The sequence below is a fragment of the Callospermophilus lateralis genome, chromosome 7, assembly GCF_048772815.1.
Source record: "Callospermophilus lateralis isolate mCalLat2 chromosome 7, mCalLat2.hap1, whole genome shotgun sequence".
Taxonomy (NCBI): Eukaryota; Metazoa; Chordata; class Mammalia; order Rodentia; family Sciuridae; genus Callospermophilus; species Callospermophilus lateralis.
Window position 1 is genome coordinate 105947401 of NC_135311.1, and position 17944 is coordinate 105965344.

At 33.0% G+C, this 17944-nt stretch overlaps 1 protein-coding gene and 1 pseudogene across 1 annotated transcript in view; one reads left to right on the plus strand and one right to left on the minus strand.

Moving 5' to 3' along the window:
- Window positions 1–2198: 2198 nt before the first annotated feature.
- On the minus strand, window positions 2199–3513 carry LOC143404633 (abl interactor 1-like; annotated as a pseudogene).
- A 9459-nt stretch (window positions 3514–12972) lies between these two features.
- The window catches only part of Agbl4 (AGBL carboxypeptidase 4), a 1194123-nt gene continuing 1189151 nt past the window's right edge, over window positions 12973–17944 (plus strand). The window contains exons 1-2 of the mRNA XM_076862591.1: window positions 12973–12988; window positions 13074–13196. Coding sequence (XP_076718706.1) covers window positions 12973–12988; window positions 13074–13196 — 139 coding nt within the window. The remainder of the gene's footprint in view (window positions 12989–13073; window positions 13197–17944) is intronic.

Sequence of the window (17944 nt, forward strand, 5' to 3'; positions counted from 1 at the left end):
GCAGCTTTGTTAGAGCCTAACTGACAAAATGTGTGTAGAAATGCTGGACTCCCCATTGTTTTTTGTTTGTTTGTTTGTTTGTTTTTGGTATTGGGGATTGAACTCAGGGGCACTCACTTGACCACTGAGCCGCATCCTCAGCCCTATTTTGTATTTTATTTAGAGACAGGGTCTCACTGAGTTGCTTAGTGCCTTGCTGATGCTTAATCTAGCTTGTGATCCTCTTGACTCAGCCTCCACAGCCTTTGGGATTACAGGCTTGTGCCACCACACCTAGCTTTCTGGACTCCCCATTCTTATACACTGATTTATATGTCTATCCTACTAAACTCACCTTGATTACTGGAGCTTTAAAGTACGTCTTGATATATAAGCTCTTCAGATTTTTCATTTTTGAAACTGACTATTTTCAATCTTTTGAGTTTGCTTATAAATGTTAGAATCAACTTTTTGGTTATTTTAAAAACCTGTGGAAATTTTGATTTAGATTGCATGTAATCAGAGATCAATTTTTTGAAAGTTATTGTTTTAACAGTGAAGAATTTTCTAATGTATGAACATGATATATCTTATTATTTCATTAGGGGCACTTTCTTAATAGGAGAACAGTTTATTTTTAAAAGACAGTCCATAAAATTTAGATAACAGGTTATATACAAATTAAGAGAACATTCCATTTGAAAAAAGAGAAGTAGATGGCAAATAATTGATTACTAATAATTATTTGTTTGAAATTAACAGTGGCACACTTTTGTATACACACTTTTGGCACATTTTCTTAGATTCTAAAGTTACTTTTAACAGTTGCAAAATGCATATGAAATAGTCACATTGATTGGGTAATAATGGTCTTTAATTTTAAGAATTTTTTTTTGTTCTAGTCTCACCATTAACTATGATGGAAGTCTGTAACACTCAGTACATAATTGTAATTTGAAATTCAAATAATACACAGAAACCCACACTGTGTGCTCTACTTTAATATCCTAAGCAATATAGAATTGTACAAAAAGAAGAGAAAACATCCTTCTAATCTTTCCTTAAATTAAAGGGAGAAACACAAAGTGTATGTGTTTCATTTTAATACAATCTGGTGGTTAGGTATATCTCACTGTGTTCATGGATCAATACAAGACCCATCTTCTTTTTAAATTATTTTATTTTAAAATCTAATGTTCCTAGTGCTAGGTAATGAATTACATAGTGCCTATTCACAAATTAATCACACCCACTTTTACAATGTGTAAAAGATACTTAAAATTTCCTTTCATTGAACCAGTGTACTAGAACAATCCACTGTAAAACTGAAGGACTAATATGACAATCCTTAAGATTTTTACCTATAGAAGGATGTCCACACTTTTGGCAATTTTCTTAGATTCAAAAGTTACTTTTAAAAAGTAATTCAGTAAATTTACTTGTAAATAACCATTTTAGATTTTAAATCTTCAAAAATCCATCGTATTCCTATTGGGGCAGACTGAGATAAGGCTAAATTTCTTTCCATGTTATTATATTGAGAAAATAGAACTGTAATTATGCACTAAATCAGTTTTGTATTGTTTAAAAAAGCAAACCCGTGAAGGAAAGAAAAAAAAGTTTGGTTTACTTATGTATTTATGAATGGAAAAAATTTATAATGCAAATTCACTCATTAAAAGACTTAGGTATAAATTACATTACACATAATGCTTTTTGTTTTGTTTTGCATGTATACCTTAGAGACTCACCTAGAATGAATATGTCAGGTAAGTATTCCACAAATTAGAAGCATCTTAGAATTTTTAAGTATATTTCAAAACATATATTTTTATGCATGCTTTAAACTATTTTTTAAATGAGAATCTAAACAAAAACAATGACTAGCACCAACATTTATGTTTTCTTTTAAATATTAGTCTTATATAGTATTAGTAACTATGCACACTGAAACATGTAATGGTACAATCTGAATAATGATTTGTTAAATATACCCTGATTCCCCAGAAAATGTAGGCTGATCATAAAATTAACAATGTGTAGTACATGAGCATAAAAGATTTATACTTACAGGTGGAAATTAAATATACCAACAAAACAGCATGTTTTGAAAATATGTGCACATTTTAAATATCAAGAATTAACCATAATAGTTTCACAGTATGACTCAATAATAAGAACCTACTTTAAAAGAAAAATAAATGAAAGAAAAGAAATAATTAATCAGCATAGTGCATGATCGATTCAATGTAGTTCCAAGGGAAGAGACCAGTCACTCAGTTGTAGACTCCTTCATAGTAGGCATCATCATTTTCCTTTATTCCATAAATGATTGCACCATCCATAAATGACAGTTTTTTAATAAACTTTTGTATAATCATATATTGCAACAACTTTCTAAATATAATTCTTTGGGGCCCAGGCAGGATTTCCATCTGCATATAGATCATTATACTGAAACTACTGTAGCTATCCTCATCTTCATAGTCCACTGGAGGAGGTGGGAGTGAGGGTAGAAATTCATCAAACTTGGGAATGTCATCTGGTGGCGATGAAGGTGGTGGAGTTTGGTCTATCAGCTATTGAATTTTGGGAATACAGTGGACTTCCATTAACATGAGGCTGAGCAGAAAATTGAGCAGTGACAGCGGGAACAGTTTGTCTGTTTACACCAGTAGATGTCGAAGAAGTGGTAGAAATCTACCTGGTCATTGTGCCATACTGGGAACCAGGAGCTGATCCAACAGTGGGTGGTAAAGGTGTAGGGACAGCAGTGGGAATGCCACCAATACTACTTGCCTCTATTATTTTCTCAACTTCCACTACCTCTATTATTTATACTGTGTGTCCTTGGTGTCTTATTTAAAGAAGCTGTCCTGCCTTGACTATGCTGACTTCCAAGTCTTGCAGGACTGGTTATATAGTCATTAGGAAATGTTGGGGGTTTATCAGGTTCCAGGGATTTATAAGGAGTATTCCTTCCCAACGTACCCTGGCCTGAGACATGGGAGGACTTGTTGTTTTCTGAGTAGGAGGATTTGTTCTCAACAGTGTGACAGTTCTGGCAGAGTGGTTATTTCCATGCTGGACACCATGGCCCACATCATCCAGAACTGTGTAGTTGATAGATTTCCAAATATATCTTACAGGGTGCTCCATATTTGCAGGTGCTAGTATTTTGTGAGTTCTTGATGTATTCTTATTTTCAGTCAAAATACCAATCTCTCTTTGAGATACTTTCTCTTTATCAATATACACAATCTATGAGGTATGATTGATGGAAGACTGTGTTTTCTGAAGTTAAGAGGACTGGATGTCCACCAGTTGGAGTACATTGTTGGCCAGTGCATTTATTTGATAGGTAGAGAATGTGTTGCATATGCTTTGGTGTCTTCTAAAGCTTTTGTCTTGTCTGTAGCCAGTGTATAGTTGTTGTCACAGTAGTCTGCAACCTGGGTCAGGTTCTGGTAACTCTATCAGTGCCCTCTTACCAGTTGCAGTCTCCTCCTCTAGTAACATCTACAGCTCTACCATTTTCCACCCCTTTCCATCGCTTCCCCTTGCATTAAAGAGACAGAGGCAGCAAGGTCCACCAAGGTTTAGAGCACCTCACAGCCCAGTTACAAACTCCTCATTAAGAATTCTTTAATTTCTGTTAGCAGTATTTTTTTTCTGCAAAAAATTTTATACATAACTTGCTAAATTTAAGATTGTATTTTATGTTTTTTGGTGTACCTAGACATGTTTCAACTTCCAGTTTCCAAGTGTTCATATCTAGTATCTATCTGCTATCTAAAGTTTTAAATATGAATTCTCCACTCTGGCTATTGCAACTTGAAGTTTACCAGCACTGCATGCATTTTAGAAATTGTTTAGTCTATAACTTTTAGGTCATTCGTTGCCTAGCTTTGTGAAGTTTCACTCTATGTGACTTAATATTCAAAGATTCAGGAAGTTATTATGCAGGTTTGCTCCCTCTTCTTCAGTGTTCTGACCCCCAAATATAAGTTACCTCAGTCTCTTCAAAGTCTTATTTCTGTTTCCTCAACTCAGAGAACCCAACATATTCAGCTTAGGAACTCTTTTTACTGCATCATCTTCTAGAAAGGGTCACTATTTTTTATTTTTTAAAGAGAGAGGTGAGACAGACAGAGAGAATTTTTAATATTTATTTTTTAGTTTTTGGCAGACACAACATCTTTGTTTGTATTTGGTGCTGAGGATCGAACCGGGGCCGCACGCATGCCAGGCGAGCACGCTACCACTTGAGCCACATCCCCAGCCCAAGGGTCACTATTTTAAAATATGGGACTATTGTCAGCCTTACTTCGTTTCATACATTCTTTCATGCTTCACAGGTTTGCACTGTTTATCATCCAAGTATGAAAGGAATTATTTTTTACATGCAGTTGTCTATTTTCTAGTAGTTAATGAAAGAAGTATAGGTTGGTCTTTGTTATTTTCTCATGGCTAATACAAGTTGTCTTAGCAACTTCCTTCTTCTCCACTGTCCCTATGAGGACCTTAGGGATATTCTTGGAATAATTTTCATATCATTGTTGCAGACCTAACCCCATACACACTTAGTATGCATTCTAGCAGATGAGATGATGTTCTGAATAACTTAGCTAAGGTATTTAAGGGTTCAAAATTTTGATGACATTATAGTCAGTTCCTTTTTCTTGCCTGCATATCTAACCAGTGATTTTTAAAAAATACTTAAGGTTTTGACTTTTCTAAAATATTATATAAACATATTATAATGGATAAAGCCTTTTGAGACAGACTTATTCCACTTAGTATAATATACTTGAGATTCAGTCTTATTGTCATAGGTATTAGCAAATTGCTCATGTTTATTGCTGGTTATTATTCCTTTGTGTGGAAGTACCATCAACTGCTACTACATTCATCAGTTGAAACCATTTGAATTGTTTCTGGGTTTTGGTAATTATGAATTAACTTCTATAAACAGTCACATGTAGATTTTTATGTCTCTCAGATAAATACTTAGGAATGGAATACTAGGTTGTATATTTAACTTTATAATAAAATACCAAAATACCAAACTTTTTAAAAGCAGCTATGATATTTTGCATTTCTTACTCAGAATGTATAAAAGTTTCAAATGCTCTTCATTATTATCAACCCTTTTCCTTTGATTTTAACTTTTCTAATAAGTGTATGGTAATATTACATTTAGTTTCAATTTGTATTTCCCAATTGACTGTTAATTCTTTTAATGAATTTATATAACCTACAGAATATATATGAGTGTTATATATATATAACATATATATGTGATTGTAAAGTTGATATATGTGTTGTAAAGTTATTTTTCAATCTCAATTTTTAATGTTGATAAGGTCCAATTTATAACTTTTTTATTTTGTGGGTTGTGATCTTTGTATCTTATCTATGATATCTATCTATCTATAAATAAATTTAAAGACACTTCCCATTATTTCATGTTTTAGAATTTTGGGTGATTTTTTATTGTGGTAAAATAAACAAAACATAAATTTACCATAGTAAATGTAATTTCATTGGTATAAAGTGCATTTGTAATTTTGTATAACCATCACTCATGTCCATTTCCAGAACTTTTTCATCATTCTTCATAAAGTTTGTACCCATCAAAGAATAAATTTTTATTATCTTCTCCTCCTAGCCCCAGGTAACCTCTATTTTACTTTCTTTATGAATATTAAAATTCTAGGTGTCTATAGTTATCCTTTATATCTGGATTATTTCACTTAGAATAATGTTTTCAAGGTTCATCCATGTGGTAGCATGTATCAAAATTTGATTAGTTTCATGGCTGAATAATATTTGTGATATGTACATATCTCATTTAAAAATATTCACTGTTTATGGGCACTTAAGTTGTTTTCATTTTTTGTCTATCATGAGTAATGTTGCTTTATATAATAGAGTGCATTGTGTTTGAATCATTGATTTCATTTCTTTTGAGTTTTTACATACAAGTGAAGATACTGAAACACATGGTAATTTTATGTTTAATTTATGAAGAGCCATTATGGCCATACCCTTTAACATTCCCGTCAGAAATTACCAATACTTGTTTTCTTCCTCTCTCCCTCCCTCCCTCCCTTCTCTTTCTTTCCTTCCCTCTCTCTCTCTTTCAAATAATGGCCATTCTAGTGAATGTGAAATGATATTTCATGTTGTTTTTGATTGGCATTTTTCTGATGACTAGTGTTGATGATCATATTTTCATGTGCTTTTTGATCATTTGCATTTTTTCTTTGGAAAATTTTTCATTTAAGTCCTCTATTTTGTAAATTTTGTTGTTGTACTGAGCTTTAGGAGATCTTTATATATTCTTTGTATTAATCCTTTATCACATGTGATATGTGACAACTCATTGACAAATTATAAATCAATATCATGAAAAATTTTCTTAAGTTTATTCCAACAATTTGCTAGTTTTAGCTCTCAAATTTAGGTCTTTGATCCATTTGAGTTAATTTTTGTATATAATATAAAGTATGTATCCAACTTAATTCTTTTGTGTATATTTAATCCATATATTTTCTTTTTAGAAGTTTTATAGTTTTATGTTTCACATTTAGGCATTTTATTCATTTTAATTTTCATGTATTATGTAAGGTTACTTTTAGATTATGGATTACTGATTATGAATTAGTAAATATTTTCCTCAAAAGATTGAATTGCTTTTGTATTTTTAAAAATTAGCTGAAGAGATGTCTATTCTCCAACCCCCCTTGTGATTCTTTTAAAACTATTGTATTTTAGTTATACAGGTTTTCCATGTAAATATTAGATTGTGCTCACTGAGTATTTTCTTGTGAGGTTGTTGAATTTGCAGAGCATTGACATCTTGTTGCTATAGTTTTTATCTGAAATGTCCTGGAAAGGCCCACATGTTAAAGGATTGGCCTTCCACCTAGCTGTTAATGGGAGGTGGTGAAAACTTTGATAGGGCCTTTGGAACAAAGTTAGGTCATTTTAAGGCATGCACTTGAAGGGAATATTGAGGCTCTTGCTCCTTTCTCTCTTTTTGCTTCCCATGAAGGCCTCTCTGTCATGTCCAGCCATGATGTTGTACTTCCATGGAAACATAGCCACAGGGCCAATTGATCTTGAACTGAAATCACTTAAGTTATAAATCATAATAAACTGTGGGTTTTTAATATTACTTATATAGCTTAAAAATTATTCTATTATATTCTTTATGGATCTGTAGCTGAATATCTTTCATAATCTGGAAAATTCTTAGATGTTGTAATGTCATTTTCTCTCAAATCTCTTCTCGAATCGCATTTATACATACAGCTTTTTTTGATTTTGTTTCACAGTTCTTGTGTGGTATATTCTCTGTTTCTTTTTCTTTTCTTTTTCCTGTTTCTTGCTGTTCAGCTTATTTCTATACATCAAGAACTAATTGATTTATTTTTCAGCTATGTCAAGTCTACTGATAAATGCTTTAAAGACTTTTAAAAATATTTACTACTGTATTTTTTAGTTTTATCAATTCTTTTTAGCTTATTATTGTGGTTTCTGCCTCTCTGATGAAATTTCTCATTTATTTATGAGTTTATCCTCCTTTTTCACTCACTAGAGATTTTAACATATCAATCTTAATTAAAAAATTCATCCAATATCTGGTCATTTCTGAGTCTGGTTTTGCTTACTGTATTCTCTCCACAAATAGATTGTTTATTCTTGATTTTTGTATGTTCCACAGTTTCTTTTTAGATATTCTTAGTTATAAGTTTATTTCAGGCAGTAGCCAAGACTCTAAAACATCCTGAGTAACATGGACTAGAAAACAGTTTATACATGTCAGCAAGATGGAAACTCCTAGAAGGTTTTCCTTTGTCAGACTTGGCTGTAATAGGTTGGTTTCACAATTTTTGATTAAATGCTGAATATACAGTTGAAACAGTAGAGAATTATATAAATACTGTTTTTCACTAGAAAATAGATACTCTTTTTTCCTAGGTCATTGTGTGGATTTATGTCAACCTAGTCAGGAATTAAGCTGTTTTCGATACTATGGTTACTTTCATTTTGCCACTGGCTTCAAATTCTTCCAGCATTATTTTATTCTTGAGGGTAGAGACTGGCTGAGGTGATTGAGAATTTTTCTTCAATGTTCTGTTCCACTCTAAACTTTGTGTTTTTTAGGTAACTGTGCCACATGGGCATTTCTTTCTATGCTTATGTTCATACTCAAGAAGTAGATGACCATTGCATATTCCATGCTTGCTAGTTTTGTTTTGAGAGAGCAGGAGTATGTTCTGTTGTATTAGTCTAGCTTCAGTATTAGAAAGGACCTATAATCCCTGGTTTTGAGGTGGGTTTTAAAAATGATCTTGCTTCTTTTTCCTGTGCCATCAAACTTTGCCTTAATTTTTGATAGATCTTGTGTGAAATTGATTTCTCCTCCTTCCCATGATGTAGGAAGCCTCTAAAAGTCTCAGTGTAGAATCCTGGGCCTGGGACTGTTTCCTGATTCTCCTCCAGGTGTAGAGGATGTTACTTTTATTGTTCCTCTTCCTGAATTGTTTCTCACTTGTGTACTGAAATGATAAAATTTGCTGTTTCTCCCTTAGTGGCATAAGGCCTTACTTATGATAAGAGACAAGAACATTGGAAGAGCTTCATGTCTCTTGATAACAAAAGCCACCCCTCTTCTTTGGGCATGTACCACAAATAAGTGCAGTTTTGAGTTTAGTGCTCTGGCTCTGATATCTCTCTAGAACAACTGATAGGGGCCTATGTGGAAGATTCTGAAAGTGGGTATGAATTTCTCATATGTTTGTGATTCCCAGTATTCTATAAGCTCATGTTTCCTGTATGTTACCTTTCATAATTAAAAAAAAAAAACTACCTTAAGATTCTTATTTACTTGCAAGGGGAACCAGTATTTCTTCTTCCAGTGCCCTACCATAGAAGAGTCATCCTCTCTCTTTTTTGTGGGGCCTGATTTTCTTTGATATTTGGTGATTTGCTTTACATTCTAATGTCAGTTCTGTGATGGATTTGAGGAAGTTATGGTTTAGCATTTCATTGGGATTTTTTTGTAAGTTGAAAATTATTTTCTTTCCATTTTTTTTACATATTAAGTGGATTAAAACTTCTAAAATGTTAAAAAATAAGTCACTTTAAGAAAACTTCCAACCTAATATAACACCATATTTCTCCATATAATTGTCACAGATTTTAAGTGAATTATTTATCAAAAGTAAGGTATGATCATTATGGGAAGATTTTTTATTTTCCCCTGATTTTTGACCAAATTAGCATAAATATCAAGCTTATTTTAGTATCAGCTTCTAACATTTGATGAATTTATGTCTCATACATACATTTGTCAGTGAAATATTGAAAGTATCTTTATATATATGTATATATAGACATTATGAACATATATAATATTTACTTTAATATATTTAAGTATACTTGTAGTCCTTAAAATGCCAATGTATCTATTCTTATAATTTTGAAAATGGGAAACCTAAAATATGCACAATAGGTGCTAGAATTTATCTGATTGGATGCCATTTTAATGCACATTTTTTAGCTGCTAATATTAATTTACTCTCATACTCATTGTCAACATTTGTAAATTAAAAGGGGTGACCTTTATGTCAACTGTTAAAGTAAAGGTGAAAATCATGCCCACCTAAAGTTTTCAGAAGCAGTATGTCTCTCTATTATCTATTTATCTATATTTGGTGTCCATCTCTTATCTTTTTTCTAATCATATATTTTTAGATGAATCTTTTTTAATTTGTTCTTTTCAAATATACAAGACAGTAGGTACCTTTTGACATATACACAGAGTATAACTCATTCTAATTGGGATCCATTTTTGAGGTTGTACATGATGTGGAGTTTCACTGGTTATGTTTTCATATATGACCATAGGAAAGATTTACCATATTCATTCTACTGTTTTTCTGATTCTCATCCTCCTCCCTTCTTTTTAATCCCTGTTTGTCTAATGCAATGAAGTTTTCCAGAAAACTTCTACAACTCATAAACAAATTTAGCAAAGTAGCAGGGATTTAAATTAATATCAGTTGCATTCATATATACCAAAAATGAATCAGCTGAAAGAGAAATCAGGAAAACTATCTGACTCACAATAGCCTAAAAAATAAAATACTTGGGACTCAATATAAAAAAGAAGTGAAAGAACTCTACAAGGAGAACTACAGAACACCAAAGAAAGAAATTGAAGAAGACCTTAGAAGATAGAGAAATCTCATATATTCTTGTATAGACAGAATTAATATTGTCAAAATGGCCATACTACCAAAGGTGTCATGCAGATTTAATGCAATTCCTATTAAAATTCCAATGATGTTGCAGGGAAATGGATGGCATTAGAGCAGATTATGCTAAGTGAAGCTAGCCAATCCCTAAAAAACAAATGCCAAATTCTTCTTTGATATAAGGAGGGCAACTAAGAACAGAGCACGGAGGAAGAGCATGAGAAGAAGATTACCATTAAACAGGGACAAGAGGTGGGAGGGAAAGGGAGAGAAAGGGAAATTGCATGGAAATGGAAGGAGACCCTCATTGTTATACAAAATTACATATAAGAGGAAGTGAGGGGAAAGGGAAAAAAACAAGAGATAGAAATGAGTTAGGATAGATGGGGTAGAGAGAGGGGAGGGGAGGGGAGGGGGGATAGGAAGGGGATAGGAAGGGCAGCAGAATACAACAGACACTACTATGACAGTATGTAAAAACGTGGATGTGTAACCGATATGATTCTGCAATCTGTATATGGGGTAAAAATGGGAGTTCGTAATCCACTTGAATCAAATGTATGAAATATTATATGTCAAGAGCTTTGTAATGTTTTGAACAACTAACAATAAAAAAAAGAAAAAAAAAGAAAATGTGATGTCCCGCCCAAAGTTAAAAAAAAAAATTCCAGTGATGTCTTCATAGAAATAGAAAAAGCAGTCATGAAATTCATTTTGAAAAATAAGTCCCAGAATAGCCAAGGATATCCTTAGTGAGAAAAGTGAAGCAGGAGGCATCACAATAGCAGACCTAAAATTATACTTCAGAATTATAGTAACAAAAATGGCATGGCATTGGTACCAAAACAGAATGAAGGTCAATGGAACAGAATAGAAGACACAGAGACAAACCCACATAAATACAGGTATCTCATACTAGGTAAAGGTGCATAAACATACATTGGAGAAAAGATAGCATCTTCAACAAATATTTCTGGGAAACTGGAAATCTAAATGTAGTAGAATGAAATTGAACCCATATCTCTCACCCTGCACAAAGTCAACTCAAGGTGGATCAAAGACCTAGGCATTAGACTAAAGACCCTGTGCCTACTAGAAGAAAAAGTAGGTCCAACTCTCCATTATGTTGGCTTAGGAACTGACTTCCTCAACATGGCTCCTAAAGCATAGAAGTAAAATGAAGAATCAATAAATGGGATGGTATTATACTAAAAAGTTTCTTCACTGCAAAGGAAATAATCAAGAATATGAAGAGAGAGCCTACTAATGGGAGAAAATCCTTACCACTTGCACCTCAGATAGAGCAAAAAAATTTAACACCAGAAAAATAAATAACCCGACAAATAAATGGACAAAAGAACTGAACAGGTACTTTACAGGAGAAGAAATAAGAATGGTCAACAAATAAATGAAAAAATGTTCAATATCTCTAGCAATTAGAGAAATGCAAATTAAAACTACTCTTGTATTCCCTCTCCAGTCAGAATGGCAATCATTAAGAATAGAAGCAACAATAAATGTTGGCAAGGATGTGGACAAAAAGGCTCACTCATATATTGCCAGTGGGACTACAAATTAGTTCAATATAGAGATTTCTCAGAAAACTTGGAATTGAACCACTATGTACCCAGTTATCCCACTCCTTTTTTATATACCCAAATGACTTAAAATCAGCATACTACAGTGATGTGGGCACATCAATATTTATAGCATCTCAATTCATGATAGCTAAGTTGTGAAACCAACCTATGTGTCCTCAACAGATGAATAAATAAATAATATGTAGTACATATACACTATGGAATGTTACTCATCCATAAAGAATGAAATTATGGCATTTTCTGGTAATGGATGGAAGTGAAGACTATCATGCTAAGTGAAATAAGTCAATCCCCCCAAATCAAAGGCTGAATGTTTGCTATATGGATGCTAACACACAATAAAGGTGAGGAAGGGAAGAATAGCAGCTCACTGGATATGTAAAGCTGTTTAAAAATATTGTTGTAGTAGTACTTAAAATCATTTATTACTGAATTGTCTTTGCTAAAATATTAGGATGCATGGGATATTTGTGAATGTACTTAATGCAGTGGTGATGATTATGTGGTAAAATATTGTAGATCTCAAATTGTTTTTGATAATAGAACATTCAGAAGACATAATGCTACTTATACAATAAACTAAATTGAGTATATGTGACAAATTAGATACAATATGAATTATTAAATAATTGATACAATTTGATGACCCATTCTTGGATTTCAGTAATGATCCTAGATATTTTTAAATCTAATTCTCATAACACAGCTTTGGAAAATGGGTTGTCCTATTCTCTCTCTCTGTTTTTTTTTTTTTTTGGTACAGTGGATTGAACCTAGGGGTACTTAACCACTGAGCCACATTCCTGAGCCCTTTTTAATATTTTATTTAGAGACAGGGGTCTAGCTGAATTGCTTAGGGCCTCGAGAAGTTGCTGGGGCTGACTTTGTACTCATGGTCCTGCCATTTCAGTCTTCCAATCCACAGGGATTACACGAGTTTGCCACCAGGCCCCATCTATCCTCTTTTTTATTAATTAGAGGAACTGAGAGTTAAGGGTTGATTACTTTGGTTCACGGAAAATTAGTATGCAGTAGAGGTGAGATCTCAGCTAATATCTTTCTGATTTCAGAATATATCTCTTTCTCTGCATCAGAATGTGTTTTTAATTGCTCCCCCTGCCATGAGTGGGAAAGATGGTAAGATAGTGGTAAAAATCTTATTGGACTTGTATTGCCAACTATATTTCAATTTCTGTTTCATGTTATATTTTTTTTTAAATAGGCAATGATACAGGAAATGATGATGCCATCGGAGGAAATGTGAGCAAATATATAGTGCTTCCAGCTGGATACTGTGGACAACCCAAGAAAGGACATCTTATTTTTGATGCTTGCTTTGAAAGTGGTAAGTATATTAAAAACTTTTGCCTTTGAGTTTGTCTGGTGTGTGACTCTTTTTTTCAGAATTCAGTTCCATCTGACTATTCAGAATGATTCAACCCACTGACGGAATTAACTTGGAAAAATTTAATTGCTAAAATTGATAGTATCATTAATTTGGAATAAAACTGTATGATTTGACTGTATTATAAATTGTTAGTTATTGGATGTTTACTGTATAGTTGGATCTATCATAACATGTTCATAGAACATAGTCTTTGGGATAAAGGAGATTTTTCTTATGAAAAATTATTGTGAAGCAGATTTAATTGAATACAAACAAAAGACCAAAATTAATATCACCTCATAAGTAACAAATGTTGTGGATTTTCTGAAAGGGCTGGGGATAAGGCTTTTATTAACTTATTTATGTCCTGAAACTTATACTCTGAAGGACATATAGTAGATACTCAGAAGGTGTTGAAAACATTAATAACAAATAGGTATGGGGCTGGGGGTGTGGCTCAAGCAGTAGCGTGCTCACCTGGCATGCCTGGGGCACTGGATTTTATCCTCAGCACCACATAAAAATAAAATAAAGATGTTGTGTCCACCGAAAACTAAAAATTAAATATTAAAAACTCTTTCTCTCTCTCAAAAAAAATTAAATAAATAAATAGGTATAATTTTATTTTATAAATAAGTTTGAATTTTCTTTGGTTCTGAATAATGTATGATTGTGTGTGTGTGTGTGTGTGTGTGTGTGTGTGTGTGTATGTGTATGTATGTATGTATCTGTCTGTTTGAAGGTATATCCCAGTTTCAGTTATATGACAGTTCTTTGAACCTTAAAAACATTGGTTATTTATATCAAACAATTGGAAATTTGTTTTTGCACTGTCTTGACCTTTGATTATTCCACATTATGTTATTTCAATATGACTGGCATAACAAAATTATAAAAAACAAGTATCAGATTAAACAACATGAATCTATTGTCTCTGGTTCTGGTGGTTAGAAGTCTGAGATAAAAATGTTAGCAGTGTTAGTTCCTTTTAAAGGTCATGTGGAAGAACATGTTTTATGCTTCTCTTCTAGATCTGATAAATTGTTAGTATATGCATCACCCTGATCTGCCTTCATCTTCATATGGTTGACTCCATTTATGTGTTTCTGTTTCCAAATTTTCTCTTTTTATGAAAGTATCAGTCATATTGGATTATAACCACTTCTATTTATCTCATTTTAAGTTGGTTACTTCTGTAAATACTTTGTCTTCTAGTAAAGTCATATTGTAAGGTACTTGGTTTTAAGATTTCTATATTATTTTGAGGGGACACAAATATTTCCGGTCAGTTCTGAGTAATGTCCACATAGTTAGAAACAATATCCTCAATTTTTAAAGAAAATATTGTACTATCTACAAGAAACTTAAAAAATAATTGTGCATAAATGTCAGAAAGATAAATAGAGGGAAGGGACCAGGAGACAGGGAGAGGGAAGGGGAAGAAGAGTTACTGGGGTCTGAATTAGAACAAAGTATATTCCATGCTTGTAAAATTATGTCAAAATGGATTCTACTGTCATGTATAACTAAGAAGAACCAATACAAATATGTACTTAAGGCTTTTCTGCAGTATAACTGGTGCCTAGAAAATACCTTTGATTTTTTTAAATCAGTTAAAGACTAGAAGGCCTTTATAATAAGAGATCATGAGGATTGGGTTTATTTTTACTTTAAAGATTGTCTTGGTTTACCTACAGCTTCAAATAATTCATTTTTCTTTCCTAGACATCTTTTCATTAACCACACTACAGTCTTTTTTTCATACCTTACCAGAATGCTCAGTATAAGGATTTGTCTAATTTGACCACAAATTCACCAAATGAATAATAAATATATTACTCACAATATAAGAATAATTGGCTCTATCACTTAGATCTGTGCTAATCTCATCCAGAAACATCCTGACAGACAGACCAAAAAATGATATTTAATCTGGACACTACTTGGTTTGGTTGAGTTGACAAATAAAATCAACCATCATAGAAGTAATAGTCAAAAGAAAGTTCTGTTGGATGAGTATAAAAAGGCAATGTATGAATTTCTATCAGTTTGCTATAGGTAGTCTGTAAATGTAGTTGTGAATTTTCTGGAAACCAGTGCCTTGAAATAAAATTAATAAGGTCCTGAAAACTGATAGAAATTCTTCCAGTTTGGCTTTCTAAAATGGATACTGAAATGTGATGAATTGTGATGTAACTCTGGTATTTACTACAATATAGTTCATCAGGGCACAACTTGTAACATCCTTCAATGTAGGCCAAGGGCATAATAATAAAAGGCATTTTAGTGAAAGCAATTCAATTGCCATTTAAAACAATTTGTTTGACATATGCATGTTTCATCTGACCTAGTTTAATTCAATAATTTATCTTAGACAATTTAAAATAGGGATGTCAGAGAGGTTCTGTCTTATGTTCAAGTCTTGTGTGCTACTGTGGCTGACTCATGTGCTATGTTGTAAAAGATTCTGAGGATGTATCCAGATGTACTAATAAGGCATGAGTGTTTAATACAGTCAATGAATTGAGAACATTGGTTCATGTGAATGAACTATAATGCTTCCAGACAAGCCTTCATAGGTATTTTTTTTCTTTCAGAGTTTTAAAACTGTATAAAGTGCCTAGCACATTTCAAGGCATCTAGCTGGTGGCTAATTAATCTGTTTTTCTTGTAAGAAATAAGGCCTGCAGGTTAAATATAAACTATCCTGTGAATCATTGATCTCTTTTTTTTCATATTTCCTCTCTGTAGCTATTGTTTCTCTTGGGGAAATAGGTGTACCACCCTAATTTTGTCATTCTAGAAATGCTTGGCACATCATATTTTTAAACATCTTTTGGTTCTCTACCAGGATATAGCCTGCTTCTGGACAGAATCTGAGTGTGATCAAACCAAGCAGATGTTTACAAAATGAAGTACTCAATTAATATTGTATTTGTTGAATGAAGTCATGTAAGCAACAGAAATATGGGGAATGCTAACTTTCTTTCCCCAAAGCTATCTTATTCCCAAAGATATCTTTGATAAAAAAGCCATTTTAATTGCTTGTCATTCCCTAATTCATCATGTTTTCTCAAGCTCTAACACCTTTGAAGACACTATTTTCTTTGTGCCCCAGATCCCTCTCTCTACCTGGTAGTACCTGTTGGGCAGGTTTAGTTGTCCCTAGCTCTGTGTTTATACACATTGCTTCGGGGCTCTTTAATAGCTCATATTGCATTGTAGTCATTTAATTGTCTCTTCCCTTTTCCTCATTACTGAAGTCAGAATAAATCTACAATGTAGGAATCCTAGATTGTTTCTTCCCTGTCAGAACTTAAGTAAGCGTTGTATATTTAGATGGGGATCTCAGGAAGCTCAAGGGAGAGAGTAGGGAGAATTATCTAGTGAAAGAAGAAAAGCAAATAAAGACTGTATACATGAAAACACACAGCAATGGCTGTAGGCAGATTATCTGTGATGAGAGGAAGCCAATGCCATAGGACTCATGTATAGTTTATCTATCTCTGCCTCCATGCTAATTTCTTCTTTGTCCTATTGCATGATGCTGACTGATCACCTGGTTTTTCAGTGTATAGTCTGTGGTAGTGTTTCCTTTAGAATATTTATTATCTTAAACATATATTTTTTGTATAGTACTTCAAAATCAAGGATCTGCATGCTTTGTGCTCATTTTCATAAGTAATAAAATAAAATAAAATCTTTATTTTAATCTTTATTTTAATAAAGATTTTAATAAAATCTTTCCCCAAACGTTTATGTGTCCAGTCTTCCAACTTCACTATCTCTAGTCCCCTGAACAACTCATTGCCAAGCCATTTGCCATTGACAAAAGTCCATGTATATCCTTACCTCATACTACTTTCCCCTCCCTACAAAGTATGTGAGTATGAAAACTGCTCTAACCTTTGTCTATCGGAATATTTTCCTCCAACTGAAGTCCTATAAAGACCACTATATGGAACCACCAGGTAACAATGTGTATAGAACAGAGACCGTAGATATGAACTTATTTTGAGGCCATAGGTGTGAGTTTAGGAAAAGGTATTGGTGTAACAGGTAGATGACATGAGAGTCTAGGTCACCTGTCACTTAAGTTGAACAGTTTCTTGATGTGTCATAGTCAGATGCTTGGCATCTAGTAGGCCTAGGACTTTGTCAGCAGCTGCTTTTGAACTGATAGTTTCATTCTGCAGAAAGCATCCCTTGCTCTGGAACTCCAGGGGTCTGCTTGGTATATATTCTTTAGTATCTTTTCTAATTCACTTTTGCCCACTCAAAATTTGCTGCTTTCTGAGTCTCCTGATAGATGTGGTCAAGGCAATATTAGAGAATGGAATGGGCCACAAACACAAAGAGATCTGCCAAGTACTGTGCTTCTTTTTTCTTCCCCCAAGTTTTATTAAGTATAATTGACAAAAATATAAACATTTAAGGTATACAGTGTGATGTTTTGATATACATTGTGAAATGATTGTCACAATAAAACTAATTAACATATTTATTAACTCAAAGAGTTACCTTTTTTCTTTTTTTTTTTTTTGATGGTGAAAACATTTAAGATCTGCTCTCTTAGCAAGTTTCAAGTATACAATATAATTTTGCTTCTTTTGTAGTGATAGGACATGCACAGTGTAGTAACTTGTTTTTTACCTTAGGGATGTCCTGGCTTATTTCTTTGGATACCTTAAAAACTCATCCTCTGA